Below are 20,231 nucleotides of genomic sequence, written 5' to 3'. Positions count from 1 at the left end.
GATCAAAAGTTACAGTATAATTTTAACTCTTAAAATACTTCCTCTTTAAGCATGTTAAGACATATTTTTTCAAGGTGTATGAAAAAAAATTTGTAAGATGTGTAATGTTCACACAAGAGTCTATATTTTGTAAATAAAGATAAAATCAAAGGATAATAAGTTAACTATGTTCCTATATAATAGGATAGTAGGAATTAACCGATCTTAACCAATTTTGTATGACCAGAGCTTACTAAATTAAAAGCCTGTGGACCAAGTTTCATGGCAATTATAAGATTATAAGATATATATTATAGACAAAATATTTTTAAAGACTAATTTGATGTATATGTATCAGACATGTCATAAGTGGGGGCTCACTGACTGCCTAAGAGGGAATCGCTCAGGTCATACTCCAGTGATTCCCTATATTATTAACCAATTTTTTCCTATGGCCGCCTCTGAATCCTCCCATATGTACAAAATGTACTTTAAAAAGAAATGGAAATTACAAATGGCATAGTATATTACATGTAATAATTTAATAGTACGTTATGTATTAAAAAGTCTTAGGTCAAAAACACTTGAAATAATTCAGGGTCAATTTAGGCCCTAGCACATACATTGTATTTACATTTAAAAATGCATACTACAGCTGTAGTTATTAAAATTTGCTTTTTTGGGACTGATTTCTATTGCATGTAATTTTAGTCTCAAGAGGCATACATGTATATTTGAACCACTTACTATCCTACAGTAGAAAAGAAAAATAACATGTGAAATACAGCAGTTACAAAAGATATTGTAAAATGGGAATAAACTGAAATCTTTAATTTTATGACAGACTTTGATGTACATACAAACATCGTCACATTTTTCATGATTCATAAAGGTTGTAAGACAAGAATCCTGACTATTCATACAACTCATTCTGCAAATGTATCTGTGATAATCTACTTTTCGCTAGATTCAGAGTTCACAAATGAATAATACAAATTGATAAAACCCATATGTTGTACCAATTTACCCCACTGTCCCAGGTTAAGGGGAAGGGTTGTCACCTTCATACATTAACACCATCACATAATCATGATAATGTATGTGCCTATCCCAAGTCATGAACCTGTTATTCAGACAGTGGTTGTCCTTTGTTGTTGTGTCACATATTTTTTTTTTTGTTCATCATTTTGTACATTAATATGCCTTCAGTTTTCTCATTTGAATTGTTTTTCATTAGTCCCTGAAGGGCCTTTTGCAGCTAACTATGCGATAACGGCTTTTGACCTGTAGCTGTTAACTTCTGTGTCATTTGGTCTATTGCGGAGCACAATATTTGAAACAAATATATTGAAACACAAATATTGACACATTAAAACCTGTCAGATAGAAAGTCAGAATGAGACTTATGGATAAAAAACTTAGCAGACTGTCAGCTCACACTTTTCATATGTTGTCACAATTATGGTTTAAGCACAATAACATGAATAATAACCAGATGATCCGCAGGGTGCAGCTTTATACAACCGCAGAGGTCAAACCATGAACGGTTTGGGCTAGTATGGACACATCATTCAAGCTGGATACAGCTCTAAATTTGGACAGTGATTAAATAGTTGACACAGCATAGGTTTCTGACACAGAATGAATGTGGTCTAATGAACTTAAAATATTTTTTTTTTTGGCTTAAAATTGAGCAATTCACTTTGGCTGTTGAATATTAATCCTCTCACAAAATAAAATATTTGAAGACATTCAGATTTAATTTCTGAAATATGAAATTAAAAAAATTGCCCCCCCCCCCCCCCAAATTTTTTTATCACCTCCCCTTTCCCCTATTCCAACAATGATCTCAATTCAAATTTCTAAAGCAACAATTACTACTCATTTAAATTAAATCCATCATAAAATATTAAAATATAAAATGTCATACAGTCATGGTTAAAATTAATATTAATTAATAGTAACTTCTAAAAAAAAACAAATGGGGAATGTGTCCAAAGGGACACAGAAGAAATGTTGAAATTGTGAAGATTTCAGTAATTTAGCATGATTTAATGATGCAAGTACCCGATATATGTGCATTGTAATGCCAAAAACAGCCAATATTCATGTAGCAGAGGCATTATACTTTCCAAAAAATAACAAAAAGTTTACATTTAAACAATTTTGTAAAACTGCTATATTTGGGGTCAAAAAGGGGTCTTACTGAACCTACTCCTTTATGAGATGAAAAATGGCCATTACAGAAGCTTTAGTATTGAAACAAACCTGAGCAAAAATAGTAAAAGTGTACAATACTAAAACATTAAAAACATTACCTCTGAAAAAATTCTTCATAGCGAAAGCAATATAATTGGTCAAAATTTACCTCGCATGGCTAATATCTAGTTATATAGTTGACTAGGATATGTTTCCGTCTCAAAACATCTTCAAAATAGAGGTTTTTTATTATTTATAATATTTTACAGTAACAAGAAACAAACATACCGAACTCAGAGGAAACTTTAATACGGAAAGTCCCTTATCAAACATGTCAAATGACAATATCAAAAGCTCAAACACATCATACCAATTGATAACAACAAATAATATATAAGTACAAAGCCACAAAATGGATATAACGAAGAAAAGGCTTTACAGATATATTCAACAAAGACAAAATCTAAGAACAATATAACACGTACTTAAGATGATAAAATCCGTCAGTAGAAAATAAAATTCAAAATCATCGTGTATAATTTCTGAAGTTGACACACAATTTTTATCAACAAGGTTTTGGTATCTTTGATGAAAAAAATCCTGACTTTTTTTTTATCTAAATCTGATTAATCACCTTTGTGCTCAGACACTGGTCACATTAAACAAAGTCCAGGTAGCAGTTACATATTATTGATTATCGGATGCGTTTTATATCCTATATGCAGATGAAGTTGTTATATTGCTACTAAGTATAAGGTTGGAGAAATTGATTATTTCATGAATTAAAATCGTCTCCTTTGTCAAATATTCTAGTTTTGAAATAACCGTTTAGGCCAAATTTAAGGTACAAGTTGAAAATGAGACTGGTGTCTGTTGTTTCTTTTACTTCTTTAATTTCTAGTTTTAAAGGATATATAAATGATATCCAATCAGGAAAGTTTCGATTGTTATTGGATATAACATCATCATTAATCTGTATGTAAAATTAAAAGATATTTTCATCTCCGACTAGCAGAGACACACATTTCTTTTCAACAGGAATGCCAACAATTTGATGAAGAGGTCTACCTCTTCATCCAGAAATATTTATGGTTTTTTTAAAAGCCACATATGAATGCTACTACTATGCCAGTATATAGTTTGTTTCGTATTATTTCTGAAGATCATCTTTAACTGCGGACATTTTTGTCAATAAAATGGAAAATTCCTTTGTGGAGCGTGTATATTATCCGCAATGTACAGTGCTTGTATGCAATTTTGTGAAACTTCAGTGTCCAATACAATACCATGTAGGTCTTCCGATATACTGTTCAATGGAATGTTTATTGAAGCCATGAATGATTTATTATTCGACAATTTCATCCTTGTCAAACGATTTGTTTTTTGTAGGTGGAATTTCTTGGGTGCTTATTTGTTTCTATATCTTTTAGAAGACACTCATAGTATTTACATACAGACACAATATTCTCTGACGTCCTATTCACAGAAACATCAAAATGCATTTCGTTATCAGATAATAAATATGTCACCGCTTCTTTATCTCTTTTAACGGAATTGGGTCTATCATTCACACTGTTTTCTAGTTCTCTAAACTTAAGTCATCGTAGATGGATTGGATACGATTTTTTTTTTATTAACTTGATAAACATGATAAAAGAATTTGTGATATAAGTTCCAATGAGACAACTATTCATACGAGTAAAAAAAAACATTTAAGGTCAAAGTTCGGTCTTCCGAGCCGTGCATTCAACCAAACAGCAAGCTATAACAATGCATTAAGGGCCTGAAAAATTGCAAGTGTAAAACTATACAAACCACATCAACAAACGACAACCACTGAACTTCAGATTCCTGACAGTGGTGCATCACAACATAGAAAGACTCACTACAAAATTGCAACAGTAATGATCTGACTCAATCAAAAAGACATTTTCAGGAGTACCTGATATCATCCCTAGATTTGGATGGGGTTCGTAATGCTTATTCTTTAGTTTTCTATGTTGTTTCATGTGTTCTATTGTTCGTTTTTTGTTTTGTTTTCATTTTTAGACAAGCGTTGTCAGTTTGATTATGATTTATGAATTTGACTGTCCGTTTGGTATCTTTCGTTCCTCTTTTTAACACAAGTGAACATAAACTGATCGAATAGATTTATTCTATGACACAATGTAAATACCTATTTGAAAAATAATACCATTCTAGCTGTCTGTTTTCTTTTTGTTTTTTTTTTTTGTGTGTAAAGTTATTCTAGGGCTCTCGTGTATGTATTGTTTGGACCAATGGACATGTTTTAGTTTATGTTTTAATGATTTCAATAGAAAGAATTGCAATTGCAATCATGGCTTAATTTCTCTTTTTAGAATATTAATGTCAACATTGACTACGAATATATGATATCGTCGCGGCCACATTTTTTTTAATTTTCTCCTCGATTAAGGTAGTACGCTACAGGGAGATAACATTGCAAACATCAGCTGAACATTTTAATTACGTTCTATTAATAAAGATACATTAAGCTTCTCTATGATCGAAATTAGTGTTTGTCAAACTGCTATATATCCAATGAAATGAGTATTATGTAGACGAAACGCGCATCTAGCGTATTAATAATTATCAAAGGTACCAGGATTATAATTTAGTACGCCAGATGCGCGTTTCGTCTACATAAGACTCATCAGTGAGGCTCATATCAAAATTTTAAGTTATTAGCCTGGTATCTTTGATTTTTTTTTATTATTTACAAAATGTCAAAGTAAATATTTTGTCAAAATGTTATGAAAATTTAACGAGCCAAAATAGTTTAAGTCATAGTGTTTGGTATCAAGCCGAATTCCATGTACAATTGAAACACTCATATTTGAATACATGGCATGACCATATCAAGTAATGCCATAGTGGGAGAAAAATGATCACTCTAATAGTTGATTCTTTTTGTATTGTTTGTTTTGTCTTTCATTCGGGGAAGGGAGGCTGGAGGTTGTCAAAAATAAAGGCAACAGTAGTATACCGCTGTTCAAAACTCATAAATCCATGGACAAAAAACAAAATCGGGGTAACAAACCAAAACCGAGCGAAACGCATTAAATATAAGAGGAGAACAACGACACAACATCGAAACGCAACACACACAGAAACAGACCAATCATCAGACAAAACATCACGAGAATAACAAATGTAACATGAAAACCAAATACATGAATTTGGGATAGACAAGTACCGTGCCACGTCTTATCTCAATATCTCAAAAATAAGAGAAAACACAAACGACTCAACGTTAAAATGCAACACAAAGAGAAACGAACAATATATAACAATGACCATCTTCCTGACTTGGTACAGGACACTTTTAAAGGGGAATAAAAGTGGTGGGTTGAACCTGGTTTTAAGGCATGCCAAACCTCGCACTTTAATGGCAAAGTTAAATATAACATTGAAATGACAACATAATATTACAGGACTACAATACAAATAAATAGGAGAACATATTAGACACAGAAAAACATGATTAATAGATAACAAAAAGCATCAGGTTTAAAATTCAATACGCCAAAAACGCGCCTTGCCCACACAAGACTCACCAGTGACGCCCAGATATAAAAGATCGAAAGTGAAAAAAGTACAAAGTTGTACAGCACTGAAGATCAAAAGTTGAAAAGGTTTCGCAAAATACGGCATTGTTTTTATGCCCGGGATAAGAACATTCTTATTATATAGAACAATTCATGCTATTGCAAACAGTAAATTTTATCAAATGAATGTGAAAGAGATATACACAAAGAAACTAAAGTATTAACTAATTACAGAAAACTAAACCTGAATACATAACGCCTAGATATAAAAGATCGAACGTGAAAAAGGTACAAAGTTGTACAGCACTGAATATTAAAAGTTGAAAAGGTTTTGACAAATACGGCATTGTTTTTATGCACGGGATAAGAACATCCTTATGATATAGAATACTTAATGCTATTGCAAACAGTAAATGTTAACAAATGAATATGAAAGAGATATACATAATGAAACTGAAATATTAACTAATTACAGAAAACTAAACCCAAGTTTATCACAAAATAGACACACATCCGAATCAGTCCAAGCGTCAACGTAATTAAAAAAATTGTGACGTCACATACGATGGCGAAAAGGCAGAAACGTTATGCCACAACCGTGTTTGGTGCAACACTGATATATACTTTCTATTCTATTTTTCAAACGAAAGGAAAAAAATCTGCTTGAACGATTTTATTACATCAAGTACTGCAATGGCATACATCCCAATGGCATACATCCTCTCTACGGACAAACTCTCTGAAAAACACAATACTTTAAATCAACAGACACATACAAAATAATTGATTACAGAATAAAATATTGAGATCACATGATATATATTTGTATAGGTTAGAAATAGAAAATATTTGTCAACAAGTGATTGTGGGAGCTACTGCCCGCTAAAAATATACGTCCAGGAAATTGATAAAGATGAATCTGAAAACGCACCAAACAGTACAACTGACTTATATAAACCCTGAAACCAAATTTAAGAAATCCTTGTATTGCAGTTCCTGAGAATAGTAAGATGAAAATTTGCAATTTGACTACCATGTGTATAATGTTACAATTGTTCGGTAAACAGGAAGTTGTTCAGGGATGAATCTTAAAACCAATCACACGGTATAGCTGACTTATATAAACCCTGAATCGAAATTGTAAAAATACTAGAATTGTAGTTCTTGAAAAAGATATTCATTGGACGGATGAACTGACGGATGGATGGATGGTCGGACGAACAGACAGATGTATACCCCACTTTTTTTCAAGCGGGCAATGATGCTATTTTTTCACAAAGGTGTAACTAATGACCAAAACTCGACATTGACTGCACTACATGTTATCAGAGTTTACAATACAAATGAGGTTAAGATATTTGTTGAAATGTAGAAAAACAAATTCAAGATATGAGTTTTTTATTGCATACAGTTCTATCTCATGTAATAATGCGGTATTTTATGATATTTTTCACCAACTTTCTATAAATTGAGACATTCTTTTCTTTATTGGTGTATTTTCAACAAGGGACTTCCATGTGATGAAGTATTATCTAGAAAATATAACGGAATATGGGAAGTAACATGTATTAATAAAACATGACTTCTGAAGACCTCGGCTAGACTTTTCAAAGACTACCTGATTACAATAAATATTCCGAGGTCAAGATTGATACAAAGATCAAGTGTAAGAATGAAAATAATTATACCATGCTACCAAGTGGCATGTGCCAAAAATACCGACTTCGAGGTTATCATTCTTCCCTTGTTCGTACTGCTACAGAACTTTGCTCTTAACCAGGGTTTTTGGCAAGTACCCCTTGTACGAATACGAGTATGAATACTTTATTTCTAAAAAAAAGACATACTACCGAATGCTAGGCGAGAGTAACCTGTCCATGACATTTACTAAAGTTTTCATGATTCATAATGATGTTGTAGTTATATATCAGAATTTCGAAGGAAATATAAAATTTCCAATTAAAGGCTAAACGAAGGAGTATACTTACTCGTTGACACTCGCATATGTAGTGATAACGATCTAAAGAATTCTGATTAGCCCATCTCCATTCGGGAAACGTGCGGTCAAGGAATAATCTCACATAGACTGCATCAGGAGAAGGATTAAAAGCTTCTGAAATAATTAACCAAATATTTATTTCGTATTTTGTATTAAATGACGCAAAAAAAGGACAATTCAAATGTAATAGACAATCTTGCTAAATCCTCCTGTTCAATAAAAAAAATACAGCTTCAATGTATTCGCTGACTCGTCTTTTGGGAGATATGTCTGCTGTAAGTTTCATATTCTCATAAATAAATTGTTCCTTACTGTTACATGGAATAATATCTCTGTTCCAAATAGCCACCGATATCTATTCAAGTGCCATTAAACTATAATGATTTACTTGGATCGAGAGTTGTATCATTGGCACTTATACCACATCTTCTTATATATATTGACAACGCCATGGAAACCAAACAGATATTTAACTCAAAGAAAACAGCAGTAAACGAAACACAATATATAAAAAATATCGATTATGTCAGGTGCTCTGGAAGTGTATAAGAACATTCTGCTTAAATAGTTGCCACCGTCGGGTTGTAAATTTAAGTTGTTCAATCCGATTCGGTAGGTCACAATGTAATAAAATGAAACGTATGTTAGACATTTCTTTAATCTATAATTAACCATTTGTAATGTATATATGTAAATTTGAAACTCACTATTAGTAATAATATAAATTCCTTGCTATACAAAACCATTGCAGTTATAAATCTAAAATTGTGCATGCTGCATGCTTGTGTGCTATTTCTAATTGTGTAATTTGATTAAACAATATTTTCAAAGCCAGTATTTCATAGTGAAGTATTGTCATGAACAAAATTTCATAGCGAAATATTGTCCAAAAAGAGGTGACAAAATTTCATGGACAAGGACACTGTTTTGTAATGAAATATTGTCCAGGACCATATTTCATTATGAAATACTGTAAGTGGACAATATTTTATTTGAAATTATGTCCAACAAACAATATTTCATAGGGGACAATATTTTATGTTACATATATATTTTTGATGAATTAAAATAAGTAAATTTTACCTGATCCAAATGGGAGATCATTAAATGAAAATGGACTATTTTCTGTGATAAATGTAAAATTCCCATCCGTGTCTTTATCATTTGCACCAGTCCATATAGAATGTTCATCGGCTGTAAAAAGAATCAAATATAAAATTGAAAATCAGTAGAATAAAATAAAGTATGAACATAAATACAACTCCGATGAAAATGTCTAAAAACGTCCTTAAAACTTGATAAACTTAATACTTAACAAAACTGTTGGGTCAAAACTCTCATATTCGTGACTGGAATTTTTCAAAAGATAAATTAATACTGTTGAGGTTAAAGGGAACGAAACACATAAGTTAAAACGATGTAAATTGTTATGACGCGTAACCATATGGGTCATGATGGGTACATGTTTTAAAACAATGTTTGTCGGTATAAAGGTTAGTTTTGTAAAATATCGAAAATAAACATGTAAAATAAACATATCAAATGAGATGGGTTTTTTCATCATTGACTTAGTTACATATGTTTCTAAAATCGCCTTCGTATTACTGGTTTTTGACACCTGGATGAAAATACAAATATTGTTTTCACTTCATATTCTATGTAAAATACATCATACCGACTCTACAAAATCAAAGATAAATGCTTTCCTTGAGTGAGAATTTATCAGAGACAGACAGTGAGATTTTTTTGTTCGCTGCTTTTTCCTTATTAATCTATATACATGTAACAATGTACCTTAAATACTTGGAAGCAGGTCATTTCGTAACTTTACCATTTCGTACCTCTGCAATTTCCTACCCAAAATTATCATTATGTATCAATGTTCAAAATTATTTCGTACCTCATAGAAAAACGCATGTAAAGTTGAAAATTAGTACCGTTAATGTTATTGCTTATCATATATATTTTTAAATCAATGGCATTGTTTTTGAACATCGGTAATGGAAAAACATGTATAACTGAAAAAAGGAAATAAAAAACATGTATGAAGTGAATCTTTTGAGATCAGTTTGATTTGAAATAAAAATATATTTAACACTGATGAAATACTTCTAAGCATTATAACATTTCTAAAGAGCTCTAATTGGTTGAATTATGCAATACAAATAACTTTAGATAAAAAAAATTTATTGTACTTTGTTTTGTTTGAAGAGTTTATCTTTAATCAACTTTTCAACTAACATTTTTTAATATGAGGTTAATAAACAAAGGAATTATTTCTGAACAATTTTTAAAGTTATTAAAAGCTGCTTTATCGTGAAATGCAATGTCTATAAATGCAGTGAAATGCAATGCAATGTAATGCAATGAAATGAAATGAAATGCAATGTCCAGAAATGCAGTGAAATGAGATATAAATCAAAGAAGAGAGCCATGAATATAAATGATTGAATTTTGCACCTGATACGACCATAGTCATACAAATACAAAATGTTGATAATTGATAGTTCCTTATTCCTAATGATAATGGTAAATTTAGGCAACAGTATGAAGCAGTGTTCAAATATCTTATACCTTTCTTACATTTGTCATTTCGGGGCCTTTTATAACTGATTATGCAGTATCGGCTGTGCTCATTGTTGAAGGCCGCACGGTGACCTTCATTATTAATTTCTGTTTCATTTGGTCTCTTTTGGGGAATTATTTTATTGGCAATCATATCAAATCTTATATTTTATATTTACATTTGCTTCGTTGATATGAAGAACTTAAAATGAGACAAATTACTGTGGATTCATAAGTATTCGTTGAATCCCGATTTTCATGGATAACGTCGGTAAAGGTGAACCACGGAATTAAAAATTCAACGAATGACATATTTCCTGTATACTTGTATGCATAATCCAGCAAAACAACGAAATTAAATATTAAAGAAAATGTAAGTTTTCCTTAGTCTACGAAAATTGGTCCCAACAAAAATAATTGAACCACAATAGTTAATATTTAATCAGGCAAAGGCAACTTTAGGTGAATTTGTTGTTCTGTAAAGGTCTTTTTTCCATAACGCTTCTGCATTATAAAAACTTCCCTAGTTTTTCGATAAGGTCAAAATCCCGAATTAAAATCGTTATTATGAAATGTCAAAATTGCTATCACAGCTTAAATTTGTCATCACAATATTGTGGGACTAGTTATAACAGTTTTTCGTACATCTTAATAACGGCTTATATTCGTTGTCACATTTTTTCAAATACGTAATAATGGATTATAACGGATTAAGATCGTTCACACGAATTTTATTGATTTGTTGATTTTTTGTAATACGTAATTACTGAATAACTTCATTCACACAGAATTAATGTTATATTCTCCACTTACTGATATGATCTCTTACATCATTGGCTTCTTGTATAGTGTTTGGTCTATACAGATAGGCACCTGGTGTACTGGCACAACTCAACTGAAATTTAGTAAGATAAAATTCATTTTGCTTTTACATTTCGGTCACTAAAGGAGTATGTTCGATAAGGTCCTAAAATGGCCCCCTTTTTTAGCTTAAATTTCAAATTCGGATTTGTTTAACAATATCACGATAAATTATAGCTAATACATTGACTAGATAGGATATAAACCATTTTATTGAAAATTTCACGTTTTTGCGTTTCATTATGACGTCACAAGTTGTACTCATATTGATTTTTCACGAAAAAATCAATGAAAATGGGTAAATTTCCATAGATTATTGGACAGGAAACATAGAGCGCATACGTCGACAACAAAGATCTTTTAAAAAAATGTTTGTGAAGACATTTCACATGTCTTATTTGAATATTAAGCTTGTCGACGCCTGCGCTCTATGTTTCCTGGTCCTTTATTTGGTTGAAATCCAGCTGATTTTGTCAAATTTCACAAAAATCCCTTATCTTGACCTTTTTGGGATGTAAAAATCAACGTGTTAAAATTAAACTTTGACAAAAACAGTTCTGTTTAACTTTCTCACATGTCTTTAAGGCAACTAAAAGCATTTATTGTCTTGTAACTATGAACTTTATAATTGGGGCCAAATATGGCCCTTACCGAACTTACTCCTTTGATCCATTTTCTACATTTGAAAATGCCTGTACCAAGTCAGGAATATGACAGTTCTTGTCCATTCGTTTTTTATGCGTTTTGTTATTTGATTTTGCCATGTGATTATGGACTTTCTGAATTGATTTTCCTCTAAGTTCAGTATTTTTTTATTTTACTTTTTGTTTGTTCTTAGTACTGTTTATTCATTAATATTTGTTGAATGCCAAGTTTCGTTGATTTCGTGGGAACAGAAAAATCACGAAATTAAATCTTCAACGAATGACACATTTTTATAGGCTCATGATGACTTCAGCAAAAATACCAAATTAAGTATCCACGAACATGCAAGTTTTCCTAAATCCACGAAAATAAACGAACATTGAGTAGATACTATATTTTAAGCAGAAAAATGTTCTTAGAGTGTCAATACTAGTCATCGTATATGCCCAGCCAGTATTGTTAAAAGTTTAAGCATATACTTTATATATGTTTTAATTTCTTTTTGTTTTTGGTAAATATACTGTTTTTTATCTACATATGTCTCCCATATCGTGACAGTTGCAGACTATTATCATATAACCGACTTTTAACTCCCGGTTTATAATTTTTCGACATGTTTCCATTGTGGTAGGATGTCCTGGTACTCAGGCAATAACGAGCAGCCAAAAGAAGTAAAATCAAATATATAATCGGTGCAATTTTGGGGGAAAGTTTACTTTTTTCCGCTGATAAAGTCGTGTATAGGAAGTATTTAACAGAAAACTTCAGTATTACACCAAAGACCATTCAGCTCTTAATAGTACTATTATTCTCCTATCAAAATATCATTGTTGACTCAGATTTAATGGTGTTCAACTGATTTCAGCTTCGTTCAAAACCACAAAAAGTGTCACAAGGTTTTTTCAAGTATAGAAATTGTCTTTTTATCCAAAATTAACCAAACCTTCAACAACGTACTATATAAATTAAATATAGAAACAACACCAATAAAATGATCATGAAAAACTTATAAAATCGGGTTTGAAAGTCGGCATTCGTCGTATAATACATCCGGTTGACTTTCGTTTTACTTACATGTATAATGTAATGATAACGTAGTAAATTAAAAAGACTTCTGTATTCTCAATTGATGAAAACATCAAAAATACCTTTATTGTAATAGTTTATTAATTTTATTTTCTGCCTACAGATTAATAGTGATTTATAAACATTCTCACCTGAGCTTCCTCCCACGGTTTACTGTCTAGACTATTGAAATAACAATTAGCACTACTTGTTTGGTTTGGTAATAGCCTGAAACCCCTTGGGCAAGTAACACATGGCGGTTTTAAAGCTAAAAATCATATGGGTTAAATTTAATCCACAGTCGCAATTAAAACACAAAAAGAAAAAGCGATGGCATATAGAAAATAACGTAATGAATGAACCACCATGATCAAATACAACACGTCGTTATAACATTAACGGTACCAATATTTCTGTACCACATTCGCATTTCGATAATCAATGTCTCGTTAGAGATGCTCAAAATAAAATAACACATTACAAAGGTATACAACTATAATAGATAATCCAAAGCTTATTAAAAACATGAAGAGCTGTTAACCAATAAAGGAAAAAAAATATAAACAAAGAATCGGAGCTTTGCATGCGGTAATTATATTTATTCATTGTGAATAATACGAATGTACATGCTATATGCATATATAAGATACAGTTATTTCTTTGATTAAGAAGATTTGGATATAAATAAACTCATCATAGATACCAGGACTAAATTTTGTATATACGCCAGACGCGCGTTTCGCCTACAAAAGACTCATCAGAGACGCTCGAATCCAAAATAAAAATGTTAAAAATGCCAAATAAAGTACGAAGTTGAAGAGCATTGAGGACCAAAATTCCTAAAAGTTTTGCCAAATCAAGCTAAGGTAGTCGAATGATTGCAAATGAAACAACTCTTCAAAATAAACCAAATTGTTGTGCATGATCATTTTTATCTTACACATCAGTTAATGATAGAAAAAAATACACTGAACATAGAAAAGAAAAAGGGAAAAAAAGAAAAGAAAAATAAGAAAGGAAATATAAACAACAAAAATGAATACAAGAACAAAAGAAAAACAAAAAGGAAAAATAGAAAAAAGGCCTATACTTACCTTGCAATTAAATATCAAATTCATTGTAAAAGGGAACGTATGTAAAGTGCACAATTATAAAATGTGTTACTGTAAACTCAGAAATTAGTACATGTATACTGTATATTATTGTGATTCTATTATTTTAGACTTAATGTTCCTGGACATTTATTATCGTGGTTCTGCATAAGTCTGTATTCAAGCCTATATAATATCGGTCATTCTTTGAAATTTTGATTGAGTGGTATCCAACGAATAATAATGATTTTCAGAGTATGTTAAAACATTACAGCTGACGTAAGGCATTTTGTCTGTATTTATTGTTGATTAATCGTCGTTTTGATTGAAACTTAGTCGAAATTCATTTATTGAATATAAAAATAATTGCAAAATAATCACATGTGAACATATAAAGTCAAAACATAAGGCAGAACAGAAAAAAAAATCTGAAAATTGTAACAAAGAAATATTCAAGGACACAGCTGAAACAACTGTCATTAAATTTTTTTTATTTGACTGACACATCGCAAATGTGATATCTTAAGTACAAACATGTCATACTTAGATGTTTTGTGTTTGTTGAGCATAAACTATATCAGGAAAGGGAATGAATAACTGTTCCATGTTTCTTTTTCCCCAAAAAATTAGATCTCTGTCTATGAAATTTCTTTGCATTCATTCGATTTGATCAACATTGACAATAACTATCGCCTGATTTATTTTTCTACTTACATTTGCAACATGGTCTGTTATTGCAGCATTTTCCGGTATGCGCCCATTCAGACCCGAAAGTCTCGTTACATGGAACACCTTTTGTTCCACAGGTACCATTGGAGGCGTGGCATATTCCAGAAAGAACTAAATAGTACAGTAATCCGATACACTATAGTATGATTCACTTTGATATATACATTAACATTACACAATAGGAATATAGATATAAAGTCATTGTTTATTTCTCAAATTCATTAACCATGTTGAATATAGGACACAAGGAAGAATTTTGTTAATTTCTAGAAAAAACATGAACATATATATTGTTGTTTCGTTATGATTTCTCATAAATAAAATTTACTAAATTTGCTCCAGATGCTCGTAACTCTGCTTAGAAGTTTTAAAATCAGTTCTACCTAAATGCAGATTTTTTTTTTATTGTTCTTATGTCCACCTAGCAAAGTAGTGTTGAACACTTTTGCACAGCTCTGTAGCTCAACAAAAGTACTGATATTATCGTTATTACTTGACGTGATTAACCCCCAATTAGTATAAAAACAAATGGTGTTAATTGTGTTAACACAATTGAATATCTGTAACATAAAAAGGTTCTAACTCTATCCGTCTCATTTGGCTCTCAAAAGAAGAACTTTTGACCAAAGTGAAAGGATCGTACCTTTTATGTTATGAGAGAGTGTAGCAGCTTAATCTTTAATCTTCACTACAGCATTTAAAACATAACGTTACTTACTGCCGCCATTTGACACATCAATTTTGCAAAAGATTAAAACAATCAAACAGCAACACTTCATCATAATTCTGAAATGAAAACTCGTCTATATCAATTTAGATTCCAGATAATTTAGAAATAAACTCATTATCCATACATCGTTGAAATTTTAGATTTGCGCCAGACGCGAGTTTCGTCTACACATATGGAATTATTTAGAAGAATCGTAAGCCAGAAGTAAGCGCAGTGAGCCTATATGCACTAAATATTATATTTTGATCGCTGATTTCAAGTTCCTAAAACATATTACAGTTTTAAAACCAAAGTCCAAACTTACTAATGGAAGGGTTTGGGTTATGTATGAAAGCACTTTCAAGTTGTAAGCATTGAAGTGTTTATAGTTTTGCTTTTAAAATATTTTGATAAGGAGCATAACTATCAAGACCACAGTAGTTTAATGTTCATGTGTTAAAATCGGAAGTAGGTAATCGGACTTCCAAAAAGAAAAAGGGTATATAACTTATATAAGGGTGATAACTCCTTAAATCGGTGGTTCGTTTGTAAAAGTCAAGTTTCATCAATATATTTGAGCATTAACCTGAAACAGATGGGATCTATGTAACATAGAAGCGTAGAATATATATTTCTGAAATGGTTGAAACAAACGTACTGATAATTTTAAGAGGTATTTCCCTTAACGTATGTCTACCTTTTTAAGTAAGGGAAGAATGTTGTTTTTCAATTATTTGTTACTTGCACATTGACGTTTTGTTGTGCGTGTCAACTTCACTCAGCAAACAAGATGGCGGTTTAAACTCTACGAAGGAATGATTGCAACTTCACCATTTGGAACACTACAGCTCTCAGTAAACAAGATAAATCAAAATTTATCTGATTGAATACTCTGTTATAACCTCTTTAATTGTATCGAATAAATTTTAACAACTAGAATATCGTTTGTACGAAAATAGATAAAAACTTACCAATATGTGTAATAGCAGAGCAGTAGATAGAAGGATGATTCTTAAAATACAGTTGCTACTTAAATACTAAGTTTAATAAAAGTACAAAGTGAATGATGTGCAAGGTGAATAACATCGATTAGTGACACATGTTGTTTTTCTGTCTTGATATTGACTGAATAAGCAAATATTGTTAAACGTGTTACTTTCTTTAACTGTTAATAAGATCTCTTCAATTCTTTATTTAGAGTTTCAATTTATGACAAAAATAAGCAAACACCCATCGAAACAACATCTGATAAACAAATTTAATAATACTTTTAGATATTTGGATGATATTTTGGCTCTCAATAATGACGACTTCAGTATGTATATTAATGAAATTTATCCTGTTGAACTTACTTTAAATAAAGCTAATACTAACAATGACCACTGCCCTTTTCTCGATCTTGATATCTATATCACTAATGGAAAGCTGAATACTAAAATTTATGATAAAAGGGATGATTTTTCATTTCCTATCATTAATTATCCGTTTTTAAATGGTGACGTTCCCTTGTCACCATCTTACGGTGTTTATATATCTCAACTTGTACGATTCGCTCGTGTATGTAATAATGTTTTTGATTTTAACGAGAGAAATGTATGTATTACTGAAAAATTATTACACCAGGGTTTTCGATATCACAAACTAGTCAAAACATTTACTAAATTTTATCATCGGTATAAAGACATCATTCGTAAATATAGCTCAACATGCAGACTTCTAATACGTTCAGGTATTTCACATCCGATTTTGTATGGAAATATTCTTTATTTAGCACAAAGGTGTCAGTATTCACCTCAGAAACTTACAAAACCTTTGAATAGACTTATAAAGAAGGGATACAATTACGATACTGTTGTCAAGTCATTAAAGATTGCATATTTTGGCGTTAATATTGAGTCACTGATAAGGTCTTTGCATCGGAACTAAACACATTTATTCTAAATCTTCTCATATATGATATGATGGTATGATACTAAACCCCTAACGGGAAGGATTGTGCCTGATGTTCATATGATGAAATTATAATCTTTTAGTCAGTTTAATTGAAGTCTGGAGCTGGCATGTCAGTTAACTGCTAGTAGTCTGTTGTTATTTATGTATTATTGTCATTTTGTTTATTTTCTTTGGTTACATCTTCTGACATAAGACTCGGACTTCTCTTGAACTGAATTTTAATGTGCGTATTGTTATGTGTTTACTTTTCTACATTGGTTAGAGGTATAGGGGGAGGGTTGAGATCTCACAAACATGTTTAACCCCGCCGCATTTTTGCGCCTGTCCCAAGTCAGGAGCCTCTGGCCTTTGTTAGTCTTGTATTATTTTAATTTTAGTTTCTTGTGTACAATTTGGAAATTAGTATGGCGTTCATTATCACTATACTAGTATATATTTGTTTAGGGGCCAGCTGAAGGACGCCTCCGGGTGCGGGAATTTCTCGCTACATTGAAGACCTGTTGGTGACCCTCTGCTGTTGTCTTTTATTTGGTCGGGTTGTTGTCTCTTCGACACATTCCCCATTTCCATTCTCAATTTTATTTATGTATATTGTAAATCAATCAGCAAATAGTAAAATCACAAACATTCTGAACTCAAAGGAAATTCAACGGAAAGTTTATAATCAACTGACAAATTCAAAGCTCAAAGAAATCAAACAACTTGGTAGAGGTATTTCGTATTGAAGGATAATGGATTGATCCTGGTTTTATAGCTAGCTAAACATTTTGATTGTATGACAGTCGCATCCAATTTAATCACTTTGACAACGATGTGTGAACAAAACAAACAGACACAACAGGCAAAAATGAAAAAAGGGATACAGAAGTAAACATTGTGTTATAATAATAATCACCACAAAACAAATAAAATATGTAACAAACTAGAGGCTCTAAAGAGCCTGTGTCGCTCACCTTGGTCTATGTGAATATTAAAAAAAAAGAAGCAGATGGATTAATGACAAAATTGTGTTTTGGTGATGGTGATGTGTTTGTACATCTTACTTTACTGAACGTTCTTGCTGCTTTCAATCATCTCTATCTATAATAAACTTGGCCAAGTAGTTTTAGTGGAAAATGTTTAATTTAAAGAAAATTGTTAAAAATTGACCACAAAGGACAATAACTCCTAAGGGAGTCAATTGACTATTTCGATCATGTTAACTTATTTGTAAATCTTACTTTGCTAAACATTATTGCTGTTTACAGTTTATCTTTATCTATAATAATATTCAAGATAATAACCAAAAACAGCAAAATTTCCTTAAAATTACCAATTGAGTGGCAGCAACCCACTAAAGGGTCGTTCGATTCATCTGAAAATTTCAGAACAGATAGATCTTGACCTGATAATCAATTTTTACATTTGAGTTATAAGCCAAAAACTGCATTTTACCCTTATGCTCTGTTTTAGCTGGGTCGGCCATCTTGGTCGGATGGTCGGGTCACCGGACACATTTTTTAAAGTAGAGACCCCAAAGATGATTGTGGCCAAGTTTGGATTAATTTGGCCCAGTAGTTTCAGAGGAGAAGATTTTTGTAAAAGAGGGACGAAAGATACCAAAGGGACAGTCAAACTCATAAATCTAAAACAAACTGACAACGAAATGGCTAAAAATGAAAAAGACAAACAGACAAACAATAGTACACATGACACAACATAGAAAACTAAATAATACGAACCCCACCAAAAACTAGGGGTGATCTCAGGTGGATTACTAAGATTTACGAAAAATGATTAAAAATTGACTATAAAGGGCAATAACTCCTAAATGGGTCAACTGAACATTTCGGTCATGCAGACTTATTTGTGAATCTTACTTTGATGAACATTATTGCTGTTTACAGTTTATCTCTATCTATAATAATATTCAAGATAATAACCAAAAACAGCAAAATTTCTTTAAAATTACCAATTTACGGACAGCAACCCAACAACGGGTTATCCGATTCATCTGAAAATTTCAGGGCATATAGATCTTGACCTGATTAACAATTTTAGTTATAAGCCAAAAACTGCATTTTACCCCTATGTTCTATTTTTAGCCATGGCGGCCATCGTGGTTGGTTGGCCGGGTCACGCCACACATTTTTAAAACTATTTGACCCAATGGTATTGTGGCTAAGTTTGGTTTAATTTGGCCCAGTAGTTTCAGAGGAGAAGATTTTTGTAAAAGTTAACGACGACGGACGACGGACGCCGGACGCAAAGTGATGGGAAAAGCTCACTTGGCTCTCTGGGCTAGGTGAGCTAAAAAGCAGAAAAGATATAAAGACAATATTAGACAGACTCGCGTTTCCTCTCACAAGGACACATCCAGGGCGCTCAAATCCAAGGAAATGAAATGCTCAATTGATTAAACCAAAGCTGCATACAATTGATAACTAGGAGAATGGAGAGGATTTGTTTAACTAACCACATTCTCTTTGTATGTTCCTGGTCCAAGTCAGAAGCCTGTATTTCTGCGGTTGTCGTTAATATAAGTAACATAATTGTTTTTCGTTTTTTTTCTTTTACATAAATTAGCTGTCAGTTTTCTCGTTTGAATTTTTTTACATAGTCATTTCAGGAACTTTTGTAGCTGAATATGCGTTATTGTCTTTGCTCATTGTTGAAAAAAGAACGTTGACATATACAATTTAGATATTAATTTCAGCGTCATTTTAATCTCATGTGGAGAATGGTCTCATTGGCAGTCATACCATATCTTCTTTTTTTTTATAATCAATTTGAAAAAAACATTTTCGTCTAGATCAGACCAAATGCGGAAAGATTTATATTTTTAATACGTTACTTCCTTTTTATCTTTTAATGTTTTCTATATACAA

At 31.6% G+C, this 20,231-nt stretch overlaps 1 protein-coding gene across 1 annotated transcript; it reads right to left on the bottom strand.

Moving 5' to 3' along the window:
* Nucleotides 1-6,405: 6,405 nt before the first annotated feature.
* LOC139486271 (perlucin-like protein) lies at nt 6,406-16,463 on the bottom strand. The gene is made up of 8 exons (XM_071271076.1): nt 16,383-16,463; nt 15,421-15,488; nt 14,688-14,813; nt 13,035-13,150; nt 11,125-11,206; nt 8,830-8,940; nt 7,736-7,860; nt 6,406-6,486 (listed from the first exon to the last, which is right to left on the bottom strand). The coding sequence occupies exons 2-8, from the start codon at nt 15,482-15,484 to the stop codon at nt 6,472-6,474; spliced, it is 639 nt and encodes a 212-aa protein (XP_071127177.1). The 5' UTR covers nt 15,485-15,488; nt 16,383-16,463; the 3' UTR covers nt 6,406-6,471.
* Nucleotides 16,464-20,231: the final 3,768 nt, after the last annotated feature.

This window comes from Mytilus edulis, chromosome 8, assembly GCF_963676685.1.
Source record: "Mytilus edulis chromosome 8, xbMytEdul2.2, whole genome shotgun sequence".
NCBI lineage: Eukaryota > Metazoa > Mollusca > Bivalvia > Mytilida > Mytilidae > Mytilus > Mytilus edulis.
Note: the sequence above shows the minus strand (reverse complement) of the source record. Positions and strands in the feature narration are given on the sequence as shown.